Source organism: Hordeum vulgare, chromosome 6H (genome assembly GCF_904849725.1).
Source record: "Hordeum vulgare subsp. vulgare chromosome 6H, MorexV3_pseudomolecules_assembly, whole genome shotgun sequence".
NCBI classification, from domain to species: domain Eukaryota; kingdom Viridiplantae; phylum Streptophyta; class Magnoliopsida; order Poales; family Poaceae; genus Hordeum; species Hordeum vulgare.
In genome coordinates, this window is record NC_058523.1 from 144,768,384 (window position 1) to 144,786,813 (window position 18,430).

The 18,430-nt window shown below is 43.3% G+C and overlaps 2 protein-coding genes across 2 annotated transcripts; one reads left to right on the forward strand and one right to left on the reverse strand.

Moving 5' to 3' along the window:
* Window positions 1-2,560: 2,560 nt before the first annotated feature.
* LOC123401339 lies at window positions 2,561-8,883 on the forward strand. Its single transcript, XM_045095123.1, has 5 exons — window positions 2,561-2,748; window positions 7,261-7,514; window positions 7,615-7,826; window positions 7,937-8,198; window positions 8,329-8,883. Exons 1-5 carry the CDS (start codon window positions 2,664-2,666, stop codon window positions 8,623-8,625), a joined length of 1,110 nt encoding a protein of 369 aa, XP_044951058.1. The 5' UTR covers window positions 2,561-2,663; the 3' UTR covers window positions 8,626-8,883.
* Window positions 8,884-10,051: 1,168 nt separating this feature from the next.
* Window positions 10,052-16,699, reverse strand: LOC123401338. Its single transcript, XM_045095122.1, has 14 exons — window positions 16,398-16,699; window positions 15,622-15,703; window positions 15,403-15,506; window positions 15,028-15,154; window positions 14,850-14,944; window positions 14,502-14,625; window positions 13,559-13,639; window positions 11,972-12,070; window positions 11,658-11,831; window positions 11,470-11,557; window positions 11,310-11,380; window positions 11,170-11,238; window positions 10,724-10,855; window positions 10,052-10,541 (listed from the first exon to the last, which is right to left on the reverse strand). The coding sequence occupies exons 1-14, from the start codon at window positions 16,436-16,438 to the stop codon at window positions 10,317-10,319; spliced, it is 1,512 nt and encodes a 503-aa protein (XP_044951057.1). The 5' UTR covers window positions 16,439-16,699; the 3' UTR covers window positions 10,052-10,316.
* Window positions 16,700-18,430: the final 1,731 nt, after the last annotated feature.

Here is an 18,430-nt window from a genome sequence, read left to right on the forward strand (position 1 = left end):
CAGGAGAGATGGGAAAAACTGATTTGGGGTGATTAATTCGAGGCGAGATTACGGGCGTGAACCAAAAGACCGGGTGGCTTGTGGGCTTCTGGCGCATGACTCGAGCCACTCATCCATGGGTTCAAATTAGGAATAGACGGCATGCAACTGGTTTGATGAATGCTTTTGCATCAGACATCTGTAGGTAAGTGTTTTCCTATATGTAAGCGTCTTCGATTGTACTCTGTTAAAAAAAAAAGGAAAAACAGTGGTTGTGTACGAAAGTTAAATACACAAGGTTTGTCGCTTTTGGAAAGAATTGAGTTATGAGAAGAAATGACGTATGCTCAATGTCTAACTTGATTTTACATTTTATTATATATGGCGCCAAAGGTTATTAAGTTGTTGCCTATGTGTGTGTTACTTGACTAAGAAAAATGAAATATGTATGCTCAATGTTTAACTTGATTTCACATTTTGTTGTATATGGCTCCGAAGCCGATGAAATTGGTGTCTATGTATGTGTTATTTGACTGAGAAGAAATGAAATATGTATGTTCGATGTCTAAAGTGGTTTTCCATTTCGTTGTATATGGCTCAAGGTTGTCAGATTCTACGACAAACAAACCCCTCTGATTCTACGACTTTATGATCCAAACAAACCCCTCTGATTCTACGATTTTGGTTCATATAATTTACGTTTTTAAGATCCTGATAATGAAGATTCTACGATTTGCGATCATGTCGTTGTTGCTCCGATCCGATTTAAAATCACGATTCTGACAACCTTGGCTCTAGAGCCGATGAAGTAATTGGCTATGTGTGTGTTACTTGATTGTCAATTTGGGAACAAAATTGACTAATGTATTATTGTGTGTAATGTTTCTTTAAATTTGTATGACTGAAAATTCGATTATGTTTGAATGTCATACGAGGTATGATGCTCATATGGAACGAGCTATATCTGCATAGCTATATTAACCTAAAATTGGAATTTGAGATACATTTTTCCGCAATCATATACTTACTCGTAAAAGTAAATTAATGTATGTGTTTGTAAGAGCAACTTCAACGGTGCGACCCATTTTGTCCGCTTGTGTTCATTTGGTTCGTCGTGAACATAAAAATCGATCCAACACGTTGATCTAAACAGATGCACGTTCGTTTTTCATCCGTCCGTGATCCATTCTTGACCCAAATTTGATCATCATTTGCGTCACCGTGGACACATGCCTCGCCCGCGTGCTTCCTCCCGTCGCCCGCCAGTCGAAGTTACAGTCTCTCCTTCTTATCCCCTTCCCCCATCCGTCGCCCGCAAGCACACAAACCCTAGGCCGACGACCCCATTTTCTCCAGGCCACCCTAGCTCTCCAGCAGCAAATTCACCGGCGGGGTGCCTCCTTCGTCCCGATGTGAGAGGCCTAGTGGTGGATCTGCGACAGCGGTGGCGAAATTTTACGCATCCTGTCGACGGGATTTGCCGAATCCGGTGGCCGACAGACTGTTATTGCCATGGACTAGCTGGGTGTCAGTCCACCAGGCCTAGGCATGATGCCGCATGCGGGCGCACATCCGCCTCTAGCCGCTCGGGTCTGACGAGTCGCAGGTTCGCCGGCAAGGCAACGGACGGTCGTCGCCCTGGCTTGGCGCTGGCCCAAAAGCTTGACGGCTCACTACTGTCGTTCATAAAGTGCGATGACTGCCGATTGCAGGTCGTCCGACACGTTTCTTGGATGCCAGAACATCCCGGTTGGGTGTTCGTGAAGTGCACAAACGACGGGGTGCGATTTCCGTAGCTTATTTGCTCAATATTGTGCGTAGGATGGATGCAATTTTTTATACTGGAAAGAAAAATATAGAGATCTATAGATCTCACGAAATTTGCTAGATGTTCGTGCACTTCGATCTAGAATTAAAGCTATAGATGAGACTAAAGAAGAGACCAAAGGGAAAGCAATGTCTAATTCTTTAGCATCAAAGAAGAAAGACATTGTTAAGCTCAAGAATCATAAATCAACAACGAAGACATAGAGAAGATCTTAGTCCAACTAATAGGAGCAGTGATGGAAGTTGGATATCTTTTAAAATGTCTGTTGAATGTACGGTAGACCCATTTGCAAAATGAAACGGACATGCTGATTTAAACATGCTGATTTAAACGAACAAATAATGAATAGAGTGAGCGGTTGGAGTTGCTCTAAGCTTCCATGCAAAAAAAAAAGCTTAATAGGGCACGAAGCTCTTGTCAATAGCAGCGGCAGCTAGTCCGCGCGCATGTGTTCGTCGGGCACAGCACGCAGTTGAACCCCCGCGGAGGCGGCTGATGCAAAAATCCGGCGAACCGGTCCACGCCGCGCTTTTTCACCGTTCCACGGCGTCGACCCGTAGAAGCCTGGTTGCGAATTGGTCCATCGAGTGCGAGGGGTCGGTCTCCCTCCGCATACCCTGGGCGAACCACCACCGTCAAACAGAAAAAGAAAAAACACTGGACGAAGACAGCGGGCTCGTGTGACTTGCGCGGCAACGGGACAGCGGCCATGCGCCCATGCCGGCTGCTCTATATAATACTAGCGCGCACGCCGCTCTCGTGCATCAGCTGCGCACATCCGATCCAGCGCGCCGAGCCGTCGTCGTTCTAGTTGCTTCGCTCTGCCTCGCCTGCACTTGGCGCGCCTCTTCTTGCCATGGCAGGGCCGGGCGGGAAGCCGTCGTCCGCCTCCGCCAACGGCACGAAAGCCCCGCCGCCTCCGGCCGCTCCCGGCGGCTCCGGTATGTACCTGACCGCCTTCCCTCTTCTCTCTTCTCTCGCTCGCTTGTACTGGATCATGATCAGTTCGTGACGGTCTCGCCTGCGGATGTGGTCATCGGTTTCCTTCCCAGAAATCCGACGCCTGAGTACCACGGTCGCCATGCCATCTCCGACTCTTCCACTTATTTCTTGTCGACGTTGCACCTCGCTGTTCAAGAGGCTCGTGCCACGCCGCGTAGTTCTTTGCCGTGTTCGTATTTCCTGCCGTTCGCGCCTCGAGATCTTCCCCGCGACAGGTAGACACGAGGTAGTATTAGGTCGAGGCAATTTGTCTGCACAGCGGTGGCCAAATTGTCTTTTCGTTCACTTTGGGCGGCTATCTCGATGCTCTGCGTGCTTCGGCTGGTCACAATGGGGAGGAACTTAGCAGTAACATCACACACTCCAATACAACTTTGCTTATGTGGCACGTATTTAGTGAAGAGAGAGGTGCTTGTGGTAACTAGCTAAGTTACCGAAACATCACACACTCCAAGAAACAATGAGTCTATAGCCTAATAAATGCATTGTTGCATGACACTACATACATGTTACTCCCTATTGTGGAGGTAGAAACATAGTCTAGGAAAACGTGTAGGTTCCTACCTTATGTTACTCTCCATTGTGACCAGCCTTCCAAATTTTGGCAAGAGCATCGCGTGATTTGCGGCATGCACGAAATATACTTGTCGGACTTCTTCACGAGCGTTCTGTCGTCACTGTGCGTTCAGCCCAGATGAGCCACGGGATAAACAGTAAACTTCGTGCAACTGTTGATCAGCTGTAGATAAGCCCGGGCTTTGAATCGATGTGATTGTCTTGTTTCTCTGTTTCTTTCTGCGAACCGCTGACTTCTGCACCGAGCACGAGCACCGTATAACGAGACTCTTTTTTTTTTTTTTGCGTATGAAAAATCCATTTGCGGGCAACAAGTCTCGGTCGTCTCCGTCTGGTGGACAGCAGCCATGGCAATTAGTGTGGACGTTGTACGAGAGTTGACATCATTAATTAGTACTGTATCTAGCGTACCATCAGCATGTTTGACTAACCTAAATGGAGGTAAAGAAAAGCCCCAACTTGTGCTTTGAGTAGCGTATAGCGCTGGTACACAATTCTGCGATAATATATTTTTTCCCAGCATACGGTGCATATTTTTTATAAATAAACTTGTTTAAGATGTTACTTTCTCTATGCCGGTGTTAGTCGTCTAGCGTGACGACCAGAAATCCAGAATGCATACATGCATGCTTGGCAGTACCAGCAAAGCAGTGACATCAGCATAATGAATGTTACTTTTACAGCTTTAAAATGCAGATCGCATATTCGATTTACAATCTGCCTTCACGGTTGGCTTTGTCTCGACGAGCGCTTTGGTACTATATACCATATATGTATGTTTCTATAAAAAAAACATCTTAAACCTTGTTATCTACTTCTTGTGTATCTAAATAATTGTAGTTGAAGAGAATTAGCTATGATTATTTAGGTGCGGAAGGAGTAGTAATTAAGGAAGTTGTTATTGTATGATTATCAAAACTGCCACATGATAATTTTAATAACAACACCGTGGCAATTTTGACACGAATAAAATGGCAACTTTAGAGTAAAGGATGAGTTTGTCAATACATATCCAAGTGGTTTCTAAGTCAATGGTGAAAATAGGATTGTGAACCAGGCAGCTGGTTTAGTGTGTGGAACATTATTTTATCTTGTTTTTCTCTTTATCCTAAACTTCGTACATGGAGCTGCCAATGCAGTTGATTCTCTGATCATGCGGTCGGGAGGATGACGCCCACACTGAGAAATGAGGAAACAACATTCTTTCTGTTATTTTCCGTAATTATATATCCAAATTTTAATTAGTCGTTATATCCAAATATGAAGTATATAAAAATTCTCTAATAAATCGGACACTATGTATTCCACCCGTCCTAAACAAGTACTTATATCTAGTGTGTTACTTTCTGCGGATTGCTGACTTCTGCAGGGAGCACCATATAACAAGACTTTTTGGGGGGAGTGGTACAAAAATCTATTAATTGTAGCACCCACTTGGGGTTAACAAGTTTCAATCATCTCCGTCTGGTGAACAGGCAGCCATGGCAATTAGTGTGGACGTTGTAGGACAGTTCACATTTATTCATTAGTATTATGACAGTTGAAATTTATCAATTACCATCAGCATGTTTGACTTCCTTCAATAAGGTAAAGAAATCCCCAACTTGTACTTTGAGTAGTGAATAATGCTAGTAGTATATAATTATGTGATAATATATTTTTTTAACATAAAAATTATATCATTAGAAAAATAAAACATCTAAAGTTTCTAATGATATATTTTTTGTTGTATATGCCTTTTATTAAGTTGGTCAAATTGACAACCGAGGTACATGTGTCGGACGTGTAAACTGAGACGGAGGGAGTACTAGTTTGACCTGGTGAAGATAAACATTCTTGTGTGTACATATAATTATAGGACTCTAATACTCCCATGTCGTCTTGTAGAATGCATACATGCATGATTGGGAGGACCAGCAAACTAATGACATCAGCATAATAAATGTTACTTCTAAAACAAAACAAAAATAAATCGCAGATCGCATATTCGATTTACAATACGTCTTCACGGCCAGCTTTGTCTCAACGAGGGCTTTGGTATTATATACCATATATGTATGTTTCAATATTAAAAAGATATCTTAAAACATGGTGATCAAGGAAGTTGCAATTGTATCAGTATCAAAACTGCCGCATGATAATTTTATAACAATACAGTGCCAACTTTGACATGAATGCACCCGCAAAAGAAAACTTTGACATGAATACAGGGGCAACTTCATTTACCGTGTAGTGGCAACATGAATACAATAAAAAAGAAGTTTGTCAAAACATATCTAAGTGGTTTCTATGTCAAGGGTGAAAATGGAGTGGGTAGAGCATTCTTTTATCTTGGTTTTCTCTTTATCCTAAAGTTCATGCATGGAGCTGCCCTATGCAGTTGATTCTCCGGTCATATGGTCGGTGGGACGTCGGAGGACGACGCGTGCAGTGAGAAAAGAGGAAACGTTCTCTCTGTATATTTTCCGTAGTTATATATCCAAGTGTTCGTTAGTTGTTATATTGAAGTATTAATCATATAAAATTCTCTAATAAAACGGACACTATATTCCATCCATCCTAAACATGTTGTATATATCTAGGTGTTAACATCAGCTAGCTATTTCCTAGGGTTTTTGGAAAAAAAAATCAAAGCTTTCTATATCTATATAAAATTATTCAAGGCAAATAAACAAAAGGGCTAGGTTCTTTTCTTGAAAATCTGGATAAAACCTAGGATTGTGTCAAATAAGTGTTCTTTCGCACAGCGCAGCGCTCAGGATGGGCTGGCCCACTACAGCAACTTACATCGGCTGGCTGTTAGGTTTACTACTAATTTTGCGAACATTGTAGAATGTTCCATTTTTTTAAAGTGCCTTTTCTTTTTATGGTTTTTTTTCCTATTTATTCTAATTTTTTCAGTTTTATTTATAATAAAAAAATAAAAAATTTGTTCAAACATTTCAAAAAAGTTTAGGATTTCCAAATCCGTTCATAAAATGGGTAAATGTTCATGTTTTCAAAATTTGTTATGGATTTTGAAAAGTTCTTCAAGAAATTTAAAAACAATTCAGGAAATTTTAAAAATGTTTGACATTGTTCGTAATTTTAAAAACGTTTGGAAATTCTACTTTTTCTAAAGAAATCGAAATATGTTCCCAATGTAAAAATATTTTTTCATAATAAATGACTTAAAAAACCGTCTATAGGTGGTCTTATGGTCAGGCAGAGTCTATAGCGAATTCCTATAGGGGATAGCCACCTGGAGTGCTTGTGCTTCAAGGTCGGCCGAATTCTGCTTTTTATCTATTTCGTTTTCTATTTTCTTTGTTACTTTCATTCCTTTTTGTTCTGTTGTTCTTTTTTGTTTTTCACTTTCCGTTTTCTCCTCTTTCATAGGAGAAAATATGTAAATAATTTTAAAAAAAGTCAGACGAACATATATTAGAACCCACATGAAAATCTTTTTATCATATCTATAATATATACGTATTTTTTCGTATGTAATGAACTGTTTCTAAATATGAGACGACCATTGTTTGAATGTACAAACACTATTTGATGCACATGAACATTTTTGGTCTTCATATTCATATGTAACGTCTACACTATTAAATATTTGAAGATATATTCAAAGTTTACTGAATAAAGTAATGTATATTTTATATTACTTTAAGAAGAAGAAAATAAGAAACACGGCAGCGTTGTAGGAGATCCAACTCTACAGAGCTCACTTCATGTTCACTTACCATACTGTATATTGTAGACATGACTAGCAGTTTATCAAAATTCCGTATATTGAACCGGATGCGTGTCTATTTCCTCACGTGTTTTTGGCATTCTACAATCTGAAATGATTTCTAATGCCTAACGAAAATGATGTTTTCCCCTCATAGGTATAGCCAAAAGGCTTCCCCGCCTTGCATTCGTGTTCCTGCTTGCACTTCTGTACCGTCAGCTTCAGGCTCCGCCTCCAAAAACCTGCGGATCCCCAGGCGGCCCTCCGGTCACCGCGCCGAGGATCAGGCTCAGTGACGGCAGGCACTTGGCTTACCATGAGTCTGGTGTCCCCAGGGAACAGGCCAAGCATAAGATCGTCTTCGTCCATGGATTCGACTCATGCAGATACGACGCCCTCCGAGTATCACCCGTATGTCACAATCATCAGTTGAATTGAACCTGAATGCGCTTTTCGTGCACATGGAGCGAATGATCATTGTGGGAGAGTTGCTGGAAACTGTGACGTGCAGGAGCTGGCGCAGGAGCTCGGGATCTACATTGTGTCCTTCGATCGACCTGGATATGGCGAGAGTGACCCTCATCCTGCGAGGACGGAGAAGAGCATCGCCTTGGACATCGCAGAGCTAGCTGACAGCCTGCATCTCGGGTCCAGGTTCTACCTCGTCGGGTTCTCCATGGGCGGCGAGATCATGTGGAGCTGCCTCAAGCACATCCCACACAGGTACCACCCTCCATTTCTCTACTTGACAGTTGACACTAGTGCAGGGTGACAACTACGCACATTACTAGGTATAATTGGATGGCTTAGTGAAAACTACATTTTCATGACAGGCTTGCTGGGGTGTCTATCCTCGGCCCCGTTGGCAACTACTGGTGGTCAGGCTTCCCGTCGAACGTGTCGTGGGACGCGTGGTACCAGCAGATCCCTCAGGACCAATGGGCCGTCCGCGTTGCGCACCACGCACCCTGGCTGACCTACTGGTGGAACACCCAGAAGTTCTTCCCGGCCTCCAGCGTCATCTCCTTCAACCCCGCCATCCTCTCGAGAGAAGACACGGCCATGATCCCCATGTTCGCATCCCGACCTTGCGCGGTAATAATTACAGATAGATCATCGAAGCAACCCTCACCGCTTGCGTCTCCGAGAGTCGCATCGTTTGCACCTTTGTGTTTGTCTCAATGGCTCACCCGTTGTTTTTGCATTTTATGTTGTGTGTGCGTAGAGCAAGGCGAGGCAGCAGGGGGAGCACGAGAGCCTGCATAGGGACATGATCGTCGGGTTCGGAAAGTGGGGTTGGAGCCCGCTGGAGATGGAGAACCCGTTCCCCGGCGATGAGGCGGATGTGCACCTATGGCATGGCGCGGAGGACCTCATCGTGCCCGTTGGCCTCTCACGGTACATCGCGCAGAGGCTGCCATGGGTGCAGTACCATGAGCTGCCCACGGCCGGGCACCTCTTCCCCATGGCCGATGGCATGGGGGATGTCATCCTCAGGACGATGTTGCTCGGGGAAAAATGAAGCGAGTGTTAGCTAGAGTGATGTTGTCTGGTGCTTTCCTGTCTTCTGTGTGCTACTGTTTTTTGTGCTCCTGTGTTTTAATTTCTTTCAACAACGTGGCTCTTTTTCATTACACAAAGAGGCTGCTTCTGTGTAGAAATCTCATGGTAATAACTCTATGTCTAATTCATGTCTCTTCTTTAAATCCTTACTTTTTCTTGCTCTTATATAACCTTGTAAAAGAAGGGAATCATAATGTGAAGTGAAGTCTATTGTGAAGTGCTCGATCCTCCCATTCAATATGACCTTGTAAAAGAAGGAAATCCTAATGATAATCTTGTTTACCAGACTAATCTACTTTCATAAATAAATATGCATGCTATTTTTTTGTTTAAGTGCATTTTCATATACCAAAATAAATTCAGCATAACACGGTTCCACTACCAATGTCCATCGTAAAGAAAAAGGATCGTAATATTCATCACACATATGACATATTAAACATCCGGCCACACATCATGTATGAACTAAAAGACAGCCCATACGATCCTGTGTGTGGGCGAACAGAAGAACCGCCCACACGTCTTGACGCAACTATTTCGTGTCACACGCCTAACAACTACTGCTCATTTACACCCCGCACGTGTGCTATGAAGCAAATCTGCCTACACGTCCTAGAGCGGCTATTTTAGTTACGCACGAGATGACAACTTTAGTTACCTTGGGATAGCAATTTTAGTTATAAAGCATGACAACTTCTCTATTTTGGTTAACTGTAGTTGGCTAGTTGCCATATCTAATCAATGGTAGTTGCCACATGATTAAATCATACTCCCTCTGTACCTAAATACTTGTTGTTGGAAAGAACTAAATTAGTTCTCCCCAGCAACAAATATTATGGTACAGAGGAAGTAATTGTCATGTATAATTAACTACTTGTCACGTATGGTTAAATAATAATTATCATATGTGATTAACTAGTTGTCATGTGTAATCTTTGGTTACCACATACGCGTAAGTGTAGTTGCCATGTAGCAACGTACAAGCATCATGTGAACGAAGAGCAGTTCACCCACACGCGTACGGACTAAATGATGATTATGTGGACAGAAACCGATTCACCCACACGCAAAGCAGACAACCGCGCATTATGGTTTCCAACCCTACACAACACGCTATGCCTACGTGACACTGAAATTCTAACAAATTCTTTCAAAATTCATACTAGACATAACAGACCGAGATCAACACATGTGGGTGCAGCGCAGAAAATAGGTTCAGCAATAATAGAGCCACCGTCCAACCGGGTTTGGTTCGATGGACAATGAATTTACCTTGGCCACGTCAGAAATATAAAGCGCACGGTGTCAAATTGGACCTTCCTTCACCGCCCGAAGAAAATTCTCCACTGAGACCACTTAATACGGCAACTGAGCCGGGCAAATGATGACCGTGGAAAACAATGCGCCCTTTCATTTCGCCAAACAGGCATCGCAACTTACAACATCCACGGCAACATCTGGCCACCCAGAGACGACGGCAATGATCCATGGGCGTGCTCGCCCAATGCGCACAGCCCTCCCGTGCGGCCGGATCACACGACCGTGGCACTATAAATTACATACGTAATCACCTAGGCGTTAGTTACAGCTCCGTGGGTCTTCGTCAGGATCTTCACGTCAGTCGGAACCGGGATCAGTGCTTAGTGTCAGCTATAGTGGATGTCCAGATGACGATTGGGTTCGCCTGTGACGAGGAGACTGCCCGAGGCACATCCTCAGGCGCTGGGAGAGGCTGTCCCCCATCTCCTCCCTCTCGCGCTTGAGCTTCTTCCACAGGGCATGGATCTTCTTCTCCTTCGTTTTCGGGGGCGACGATTTGGCTAGTTTCCTCTGTTCGTGTCTCCGCGGCGTGGCCAGAGCATTTACCGTCATGTTCTGCGGAGCAAATTACCAGGTCAGCGGTTCTTCCTTCCTCCCTCTGAATGAGTTAGCTAGTCGACATTATTGTGCGAAGTGACTAACGGTTATGGAAATCTTGATTTCTTAGAACACCTCTTGTGTCTAAACGTGGCTACTTTTGTCTTAGGTAGTAGAGGCAAGAAACTCAAGAAATGTACCTCATGCTTGTCACCAATGCCGCGTGAGAATGATCCATCACTCGTCGCACCTAACGATGAACATCTGCCCCAACTTTCTCTGTTTGAGCTTGTGTATGAGCAGGACTCCTCGTTGTGCCTACTGGTTTTATCCTATTAGGAAATGCATAATTATTACCAGCAGGGCGCTTACAAAATGATATATTTTGCACAATGGAATCGGCCATAATTCAGGAAATGCATGAAATAATGCACGGAGCAGACAATATGGTGTTGATGACCTGTGATGAGTACTGACCACCATGTCAGTACTCTACTGATCACAAATGCTCGCAATGAAGTAACTTAATGCATTTTACATCCAAAAAAATAGAAGGATCACAATGGATGGTCAGAGGATGAGTGGAGATATAACAATGAACTTGATTGCCCAAAAAGGAGCAGCTAAGGCAATTTATATACTTTACCGGCAAACGCAGTCCAACACTATCACCATCCGCACCAGATAGGTTATGATTCTCATCTAAGAGGAAATCCTGCATTCAATGGAAATGTATCAGGAAAGTATCTTTCAAAATAGATACGAACATATCGGCAACAAACCTACCAAGTCACTGTCATTCTTAATGGACAACTGATTCGCGCTCTCCGATAGTAATTCGACCACCGAAGTTGTAGCTGAAAGAAAAAAGTGAAGGAGTTAGTGAACATTGAACAACATCAAGTTAGAAACTTGCAAGGAAGATGAGAAGGGGCCTATGTCAGACCATTTCGAAAGCCATGTGCATCTGTTGATGAACTGCCTGCATCGGTTCTAACTGCCCTCAGACCATTGATGATATCAAAGAACAAACTCTGCAAAAAGAGCAACAAAAAAAACAAAAGTGATTTCCTTGGAAATACTTCATACCAGACACCCCAATCAGGTCACAAAGTGATATTTCATGAAATTTACCTCATTGGTCATGGTACCAACTTTTAAAGCACCTACATGCAGCTTATTTGAGCGTGATGCAGGCAACTGGGGAGGGTGCAGAGTATTGTAAAAAAATATCGAAACCGAATCATAGTATGATTGAGGTCTTGGGGAATTATGGTCACCCTCAAATTTTACCATACTCTTATCCCCCTGTACATAAAAACATGTGTTATATCTTAAATGACTACCATGCTCTTCAGCAAGGTTGACCAGCAATCCACATTATTTAGTTGTGATGCGACATCTATTTGCCAGTGAAACTTTATAAAGCAAGCCACATATGCATTTACCCCATATGCTTCGTGAATATGATCACAGTGGTGAGGCTGAATAAACATGTCATTCAGACCATGTCCAAATAATGCAGGAATAAATGTCTTGGGAGCAAGCTGGTTAAGAAAAAAAGAGAACATTAAAGTTAGTTGCAGTTTGAAATATGCAGATAATTTTGAAGTTGCTGAAATGAAATATAAATCCACAACACTTGAAATGTCAAGGTCGAATAATCTATGCTGGTAGAGGATCAAAGAAAGTATCACCGTTCAAATCCCAGCAATAACAAGGCAATCAGTGTTGGACTGCCGCGAAACTAGAAACACTGAGCTTTCGAAAACTAGACAGGAAGAGATCTAATTTAGTTATATTCAGATCAATTTAAAATAATGTAGAAGAAACTCGTACCAAATCCAGGCAAAGCTGGAAGTTCTAATAAGTGGGCTTCTCCGAGTTTTGCTGAAATTTGCTTAATTACTCCACTGTATCCACACTAGGACCAAATGGGTTCCTAGAGTTTTGCCTGAATTTGGTTAATTAATAATTACATAGTTCAAGCAAGGCCAGCAGGAACCCTAAAGCACCCACAGCCAGGCCATGAGGAAATAGAATTATTGATATTGAGTACTTCTCCATGGCCAGGCTGAGCTGATGCAACTACCATTGGTCATCTTCCTCCTCTACCTCCACACCATGGTTGCCATGGTGACAAGCAAGTCCAAAATTCTTCAACCAATCCCAATGACAAAATTGGGATCGTCACTTACGCGATGCTCCCTCTGTTTCTCCTGTATGGCCACATCTGGTCCTGCTGCTCGGCATATAGGAGCAGCTCAAGCTCACTACCACATAAAGCTCCAGCCGGATCCTGGCAAGCTAGGCTATGGCAATACACCATAGCAGGCTACACGCGCCACCTCCTAAACCTCATGTGACCATGCTCAAGCTCAATCCAGCTACCGCATAGGATGGCCATGTCCAAGTCCTCTCCAGTCACTGCGGACATGTGAGCGGCATGATGCCCTCCCCAACACTCCACACAACCTCCTTGTCCATAACGAGCCGGACAACCTGTGGCATGAGAGCACCGTGATGGTGAGCTAGGACAAGCCACACCGTGCCTTGGCAAGAGCACACCAAGCTCAAGTCGACTAGTGTGTGTGTCTCGCCAACGTGCTTCAGCTGTTCGACGAAAGGTAACCATACCCAATCACATGCAGGCAAGTAGACAAGATCTCTCCAAATGAGCCTGTTCGACGAAACCATGTGCCTGGATCTCCAAATGAAGGCAACCGACTACTCACTTATGTATTGCCGTAGCTTGGCTTGCCAGGATCTGGCTGGAGCTCGCACCATGACAGGCTGGCTCGCCAGGACCTGGCTCATGGGGCCTGGTACCCAAAATGATGCAGGCAGCCAAACATGCCCGTATCTGATTGTCGTTTACCAGAACTTATCTAATCTGATACATAATCCTTCACAGTGAACCATGGACAATGTATTGCAAAGTGTGCACCATTGCGAAATGGTTCTTTTATGATCTTTCATGAGTTCAGTCATATCTGGCTATATGTTTGTGACAAGGTATAGTTTATGAAGTGCACCTTTACGACATTAAGGTCCATTATGTCAAATTTTGCTCTTTTCTGAATGGTTCGTCGCATGTACTGTACAGCCATCTTAACCTGAAAAAGCAGAAGACCTCGTCAACACTATGCAATTACGGCAACACTCAAAAAGATTTGAAAATTGTTTACGTTGGCGAGAATGAAATAAGCAACTTCACCAAAATCTAAGTATCTGATAAACACATCGTCCTTCTATACATCATAGTGAGCAAACAGATTCCTCTACTAACTCAATGATAGAAGTGAAAGCTCAAAATGTAGGAGTCACTTCTGTGCTAACATTGAGTGTCTGCAAATTATATTTCAGTAGCAGAATAAGAGTGCAGTAAGATAAAACTTCACAAACTTTTGCAAGTTGCAACCAGAGGATGTGTGTCCAAGCTAAATGCAGATGGGTATACTCTGAAGGAAGTACTACTTGGCAAATTCCGTTAAAAGGTATAACATTTTGTCTCATACTTATTACGAAACTAACATCACATCGGGAACTTCAAAATGCAGTGCACACAGAAGTAGGTTGAGATGGCATCAGCCATTATTTCAGTTGTATTGGATTGGATATGGGCTGCATATTTATATGTATTTTGAGCCTAAAAAACTGAATGAATTAGTCCCATAGTTTAAAGTTTCTATACGTCCTAACGTGGTAAAGTAGCAAACGATTGAATTATTGTGCAGCCACTCATAATTGCAGGAAAGAACTAATTGACTGGATGCTTAGAAAAACCATGATTTTGATGGAGGCATGGGAAAATATGTGGAGCTGCACCATGATATGGCAGTGTTGTGCTTGAAAGGGAACAAGAACCATAGTAATATGTCATGACTTTCCAAAAATAAGGCAATACATTATGCACTTTCTTCCATGATCATTTCATAATGGTAGGGAAGCAGCAGACTCTGCGGTAGATGCACGTACCGTGAATTTAGGAACTCGGATTTTGTAAACATCCACAAGTTCCATCATCAAGCCATACAAGTTGGTGAAAGCACTATCCAAAACCATGCCAGCAATTGAGGGATCTTCTGCTCCATATAGTAGGCTGTGTTACATTTATACAAAACATTAATTAAAGGCCTGAAGATGTAGATAAACATCTCAATCTATAAGAACTAAACGGAAGAACCAAGAATCACTTGAACACACACAGTTCTGTTCAAGAACCATCTAGTGCATTGTGATCTAAAAATATTGAGTAGTGTGAAATGAAATAGAGAGATGTCCTGAAGGAAACGGGGCACACATTGTATACAAACCAGAAAGTACCTTGTAACAGCACCCATCGATCGCCCCCAAAGGCCTATACGGGAAACTTGCTTGTTGGTGCGCAGGAATGATACTGCACATTTGAGGTCCTCTTTCTAGAAGTAAATTACTGTGAATTTCAGAATACAGTGAACAGCGATATGAGTGCAGAAGAAGAAAATTTATACTGACTATATACCTCATGCCAACCAAGGCTGACATAATCTCCGTCTGATAGACCTGAACCAGAAAAGTCTAGTGTGAAAACTGTGATGTTTGAAGGAAGAAGTGCTACAGCGGCTTCATTTGCGTCTGCTCTGCATCCGCTGCATTGAGTTAGAGCAAAATCCTGTTAAATATTCCAGAAGATATTGGTGATTGCTCGAGGTGATAAGCTATATCATAATTAGTAAGTCCATAGATTTATAAATTTGTGCTATTAATCCAGTGCTACCGTTTCCAAAATCTACATGTATGTTATATAAAGCAAGTTAAATTAAATAAAATGCCAAAACTAACAAGTGCTCAATGCATGAGCAAACATATGCTAGCAGTGATCATGCAGGGTAAGTACCTATTTCCATGGCAGTAGATCACACACGGGAGGGCAATATTTTCTGGAACGAAAGCAGGAAGATAGTGGCTGCATTTTAAGGTATGGCCCCTTGCATTTGTGAGCTGCCAGGTTAAGGTATACCAATAAGGTTATAATCAAAGATGTCCCCAGTTGGCGTCATTTCTCATCAGCAAACTAAAGAAAGAAGAAACCTCGATAATTGGTCTCCGTACTTGCCTCCAAGTCTATTCGTTTATACCTTCGCCCTGCGAGCATAAACTCTCTCTCCCATAAGTACTGATCTGGATTATACTCTGACCTGCAAATTAGCCATTAAATCCCATCAGATCAACTGCAGATGCTTAAAATATTTGAAGTTAAAAAACGCAAAAATGGACATTTTATATACATGGCATTTCTTATCTAATTAAACATCTCATTCGCCCCCTCCATAAGGATCTCAGTTCGAAATTTCAGCATTAAGATTGCCACGATAGGTTAGAGTTACTTCTTAGCGCTATATGGACAGACATCATGTCTGAACAGTTACTGGTACAATTATTCGTAACATGACAAGCTTAATTACAATTGCGTTGTGGCTAGCTTTAACTGCACATGATGGTACTGATTTGCACCGAGCGAACAACATAATCAAGTCCGAAGTACCATCATGTGTGTAATGTAATACTAACAGAAACAACTGCCCTCTGCTTCCTCGTCCATTGTCCTACCAGATTTTAAGTGGAACTTGCAATTTTCAAACTTGACTAATGGTACAGTTAACAAGGCAGGCAAAATGATTCGGCATTGTAAAACGTACCACACACAATGAACAGCTACATACGCGAGCATTAAAGGAATAACCAATCCGGGCCCGATGTTGCATGCGTACCTAACGCCCGATTTAATCCCGCCGACATCGTTCCAATTTACAAGGAGACGAGCACGGCCGCGTGTCAATTAGCACCAAACAACAAAAGCAGCAGCACATCATGCGGGAGGTAGGAGGGTACCGAGGCGGCCGGATGACGAAATTGACGAACTGCTCGATCATGGCGTCGGCGGCGTGCCGCTACAACGTGACGCCCGTGGGTGGGTTGGCTCCAAGCGCTCGCGGTGAGCGCGCCCGCGGCCCGCCCGACTCTCACGGCCCCAGCTCGTCCTCTCCGAATTCCGCCCCGCCCACACTCGAGAAGGCACCGGAGCCCACCACAGCCGCAGCAGTAGTCCCTGGGTCTCCCGACGAGCGTAGGCGCGCGCGTCGGATCTGCGCGAGACGCCGCGGGAGCTCGCTGCCGCGCCGAGTGCCCGCCGGATCCGGCACGGTTGCCGGCGACCCGAGGCTCGGGACTCTCGCCGCGAGCCGCGGAATCCGGCGGGGAGGGCGGCGAGCGGAAGGGGGGAGGTGAGTGGGCTCTGGTTGGCGGAGGTGGTGGGGGTGGGAAGAGGGGAGGGGACGAGCGAGAGGGAAGGAGCAATAGCCGTGGAAAATGGAGGACGGTAATGAAACCCGAATTAACCGGGAGAATAAAAATAAAATCCTCTTTATTTCTGCAAATGTTGAGAGATACACACGTGGCCGTATAATTTTTCCTTGGCACGTACGTAGAAGGGTAAGTACTTCGAATTATGATCGTACTCCCGCTCTTGAGAAATAATCCGTATACATTTAAATATTTCAACATCAAAAAATACAAAAAAAAAAATAGAATGTAGACATCTCTTCGAAGGATTGTTTGGAGATGATCTGAAGGACCCAAATGAGAAGCCATCTCTTAGGTTTCCTGGAGACCCCAATGATGCCTTGATGGCCTTTCTTCCCCTCCTCGGTCCTTAATAAGTTTAAGGCCTCCTTTGATTCATGGGATTTTTGTAGGATTTTCATGGGATTCTAATCCTATGGAATTTTCCCTCTGGTGATCGTTTGATTCACAGGAGGAAATCAATCTTATGGGATTTTCCTTTCTCTGTTTTACTGAAAAGTTTTCAAGAGATCGAAGTTTTCGAAAAGAATCCTGACGGGAAAAAAAGCACGCGCTCTGCTCGCTCACCCGCACGCTCACGGTTTCCGCGGTAAATATATGCTCGCGTAGGTTTTGACGAGACGAGTCGTAAAAAACAAGCACCACTTCCCCAATCGCTTTCGCATCGACCTAGTCGTGCTGCGCCGCCACGGCCGTCCGGCCTTCTGCCCAGCTCCTCGGCGATGAAGAAAGGGTAGAACTTTTCTTTACTCAAGATTGGATGCGGATGTAGGGAAGGTGGACGTATGTATACAGAATAGAGTTGAGTAATTGCAGTGAGCACTTCTCCAAAATAGTAACTGATTGTTTGTCCACTATGCTGAAACCAATCTGTCAAAATATCATTTGTTGCATTCTTAGATAATGCATACAAAAATATAGCAACTTGTTCTTCTACAGAGACATCTCTTCCATCAACAAGGCGATCATTCTCGCGCAATTTGTGTACCAAAGCTTGAAATATATCGGTCTCCATTCTAAAGTGTTTTTTGCATAGGTCGTCATGTTCATTTAAAATTTCATTTACACGTCGTGCACCTGTAAGTATTGAAGTGTGCATAAGTCTTCTTGAGGAGTGTTCTCCTAAAGTAGAAAGAACAAAAAGAGCAAACTCATCCTCACTTTTTGATCTACGACGGTAGCTTGGATTCATTGGACGCTATGAAAACAAGCCTCTGGAAAATTACCGAGTTACATCTTGAGTAAGTTACAGAATGCAGAAACTAAAAAAGAATATGGCTTTTGATTTCAGAGACAACCTCAGATTTCAGAGACGGTCCAGTACAACAAAGGGAACATGTACATGAAAAGAACTAACCTCGGATTTTAGAGACGGACTTGCATGCAGCATTCTGGTGCATATGAATGGAAACTTGTTCTTAGAGCTGTATGAAGTGCAGAGCTTCTATATGTACTGATGCAGCCTAACGGCTAGCTTGGTGACCAACGGCTACTTGTTTGAATGCACGCCTTTCAAAATAATAATATTATAATGCCTTGAGTTACTACGTTTTTCCTATGCT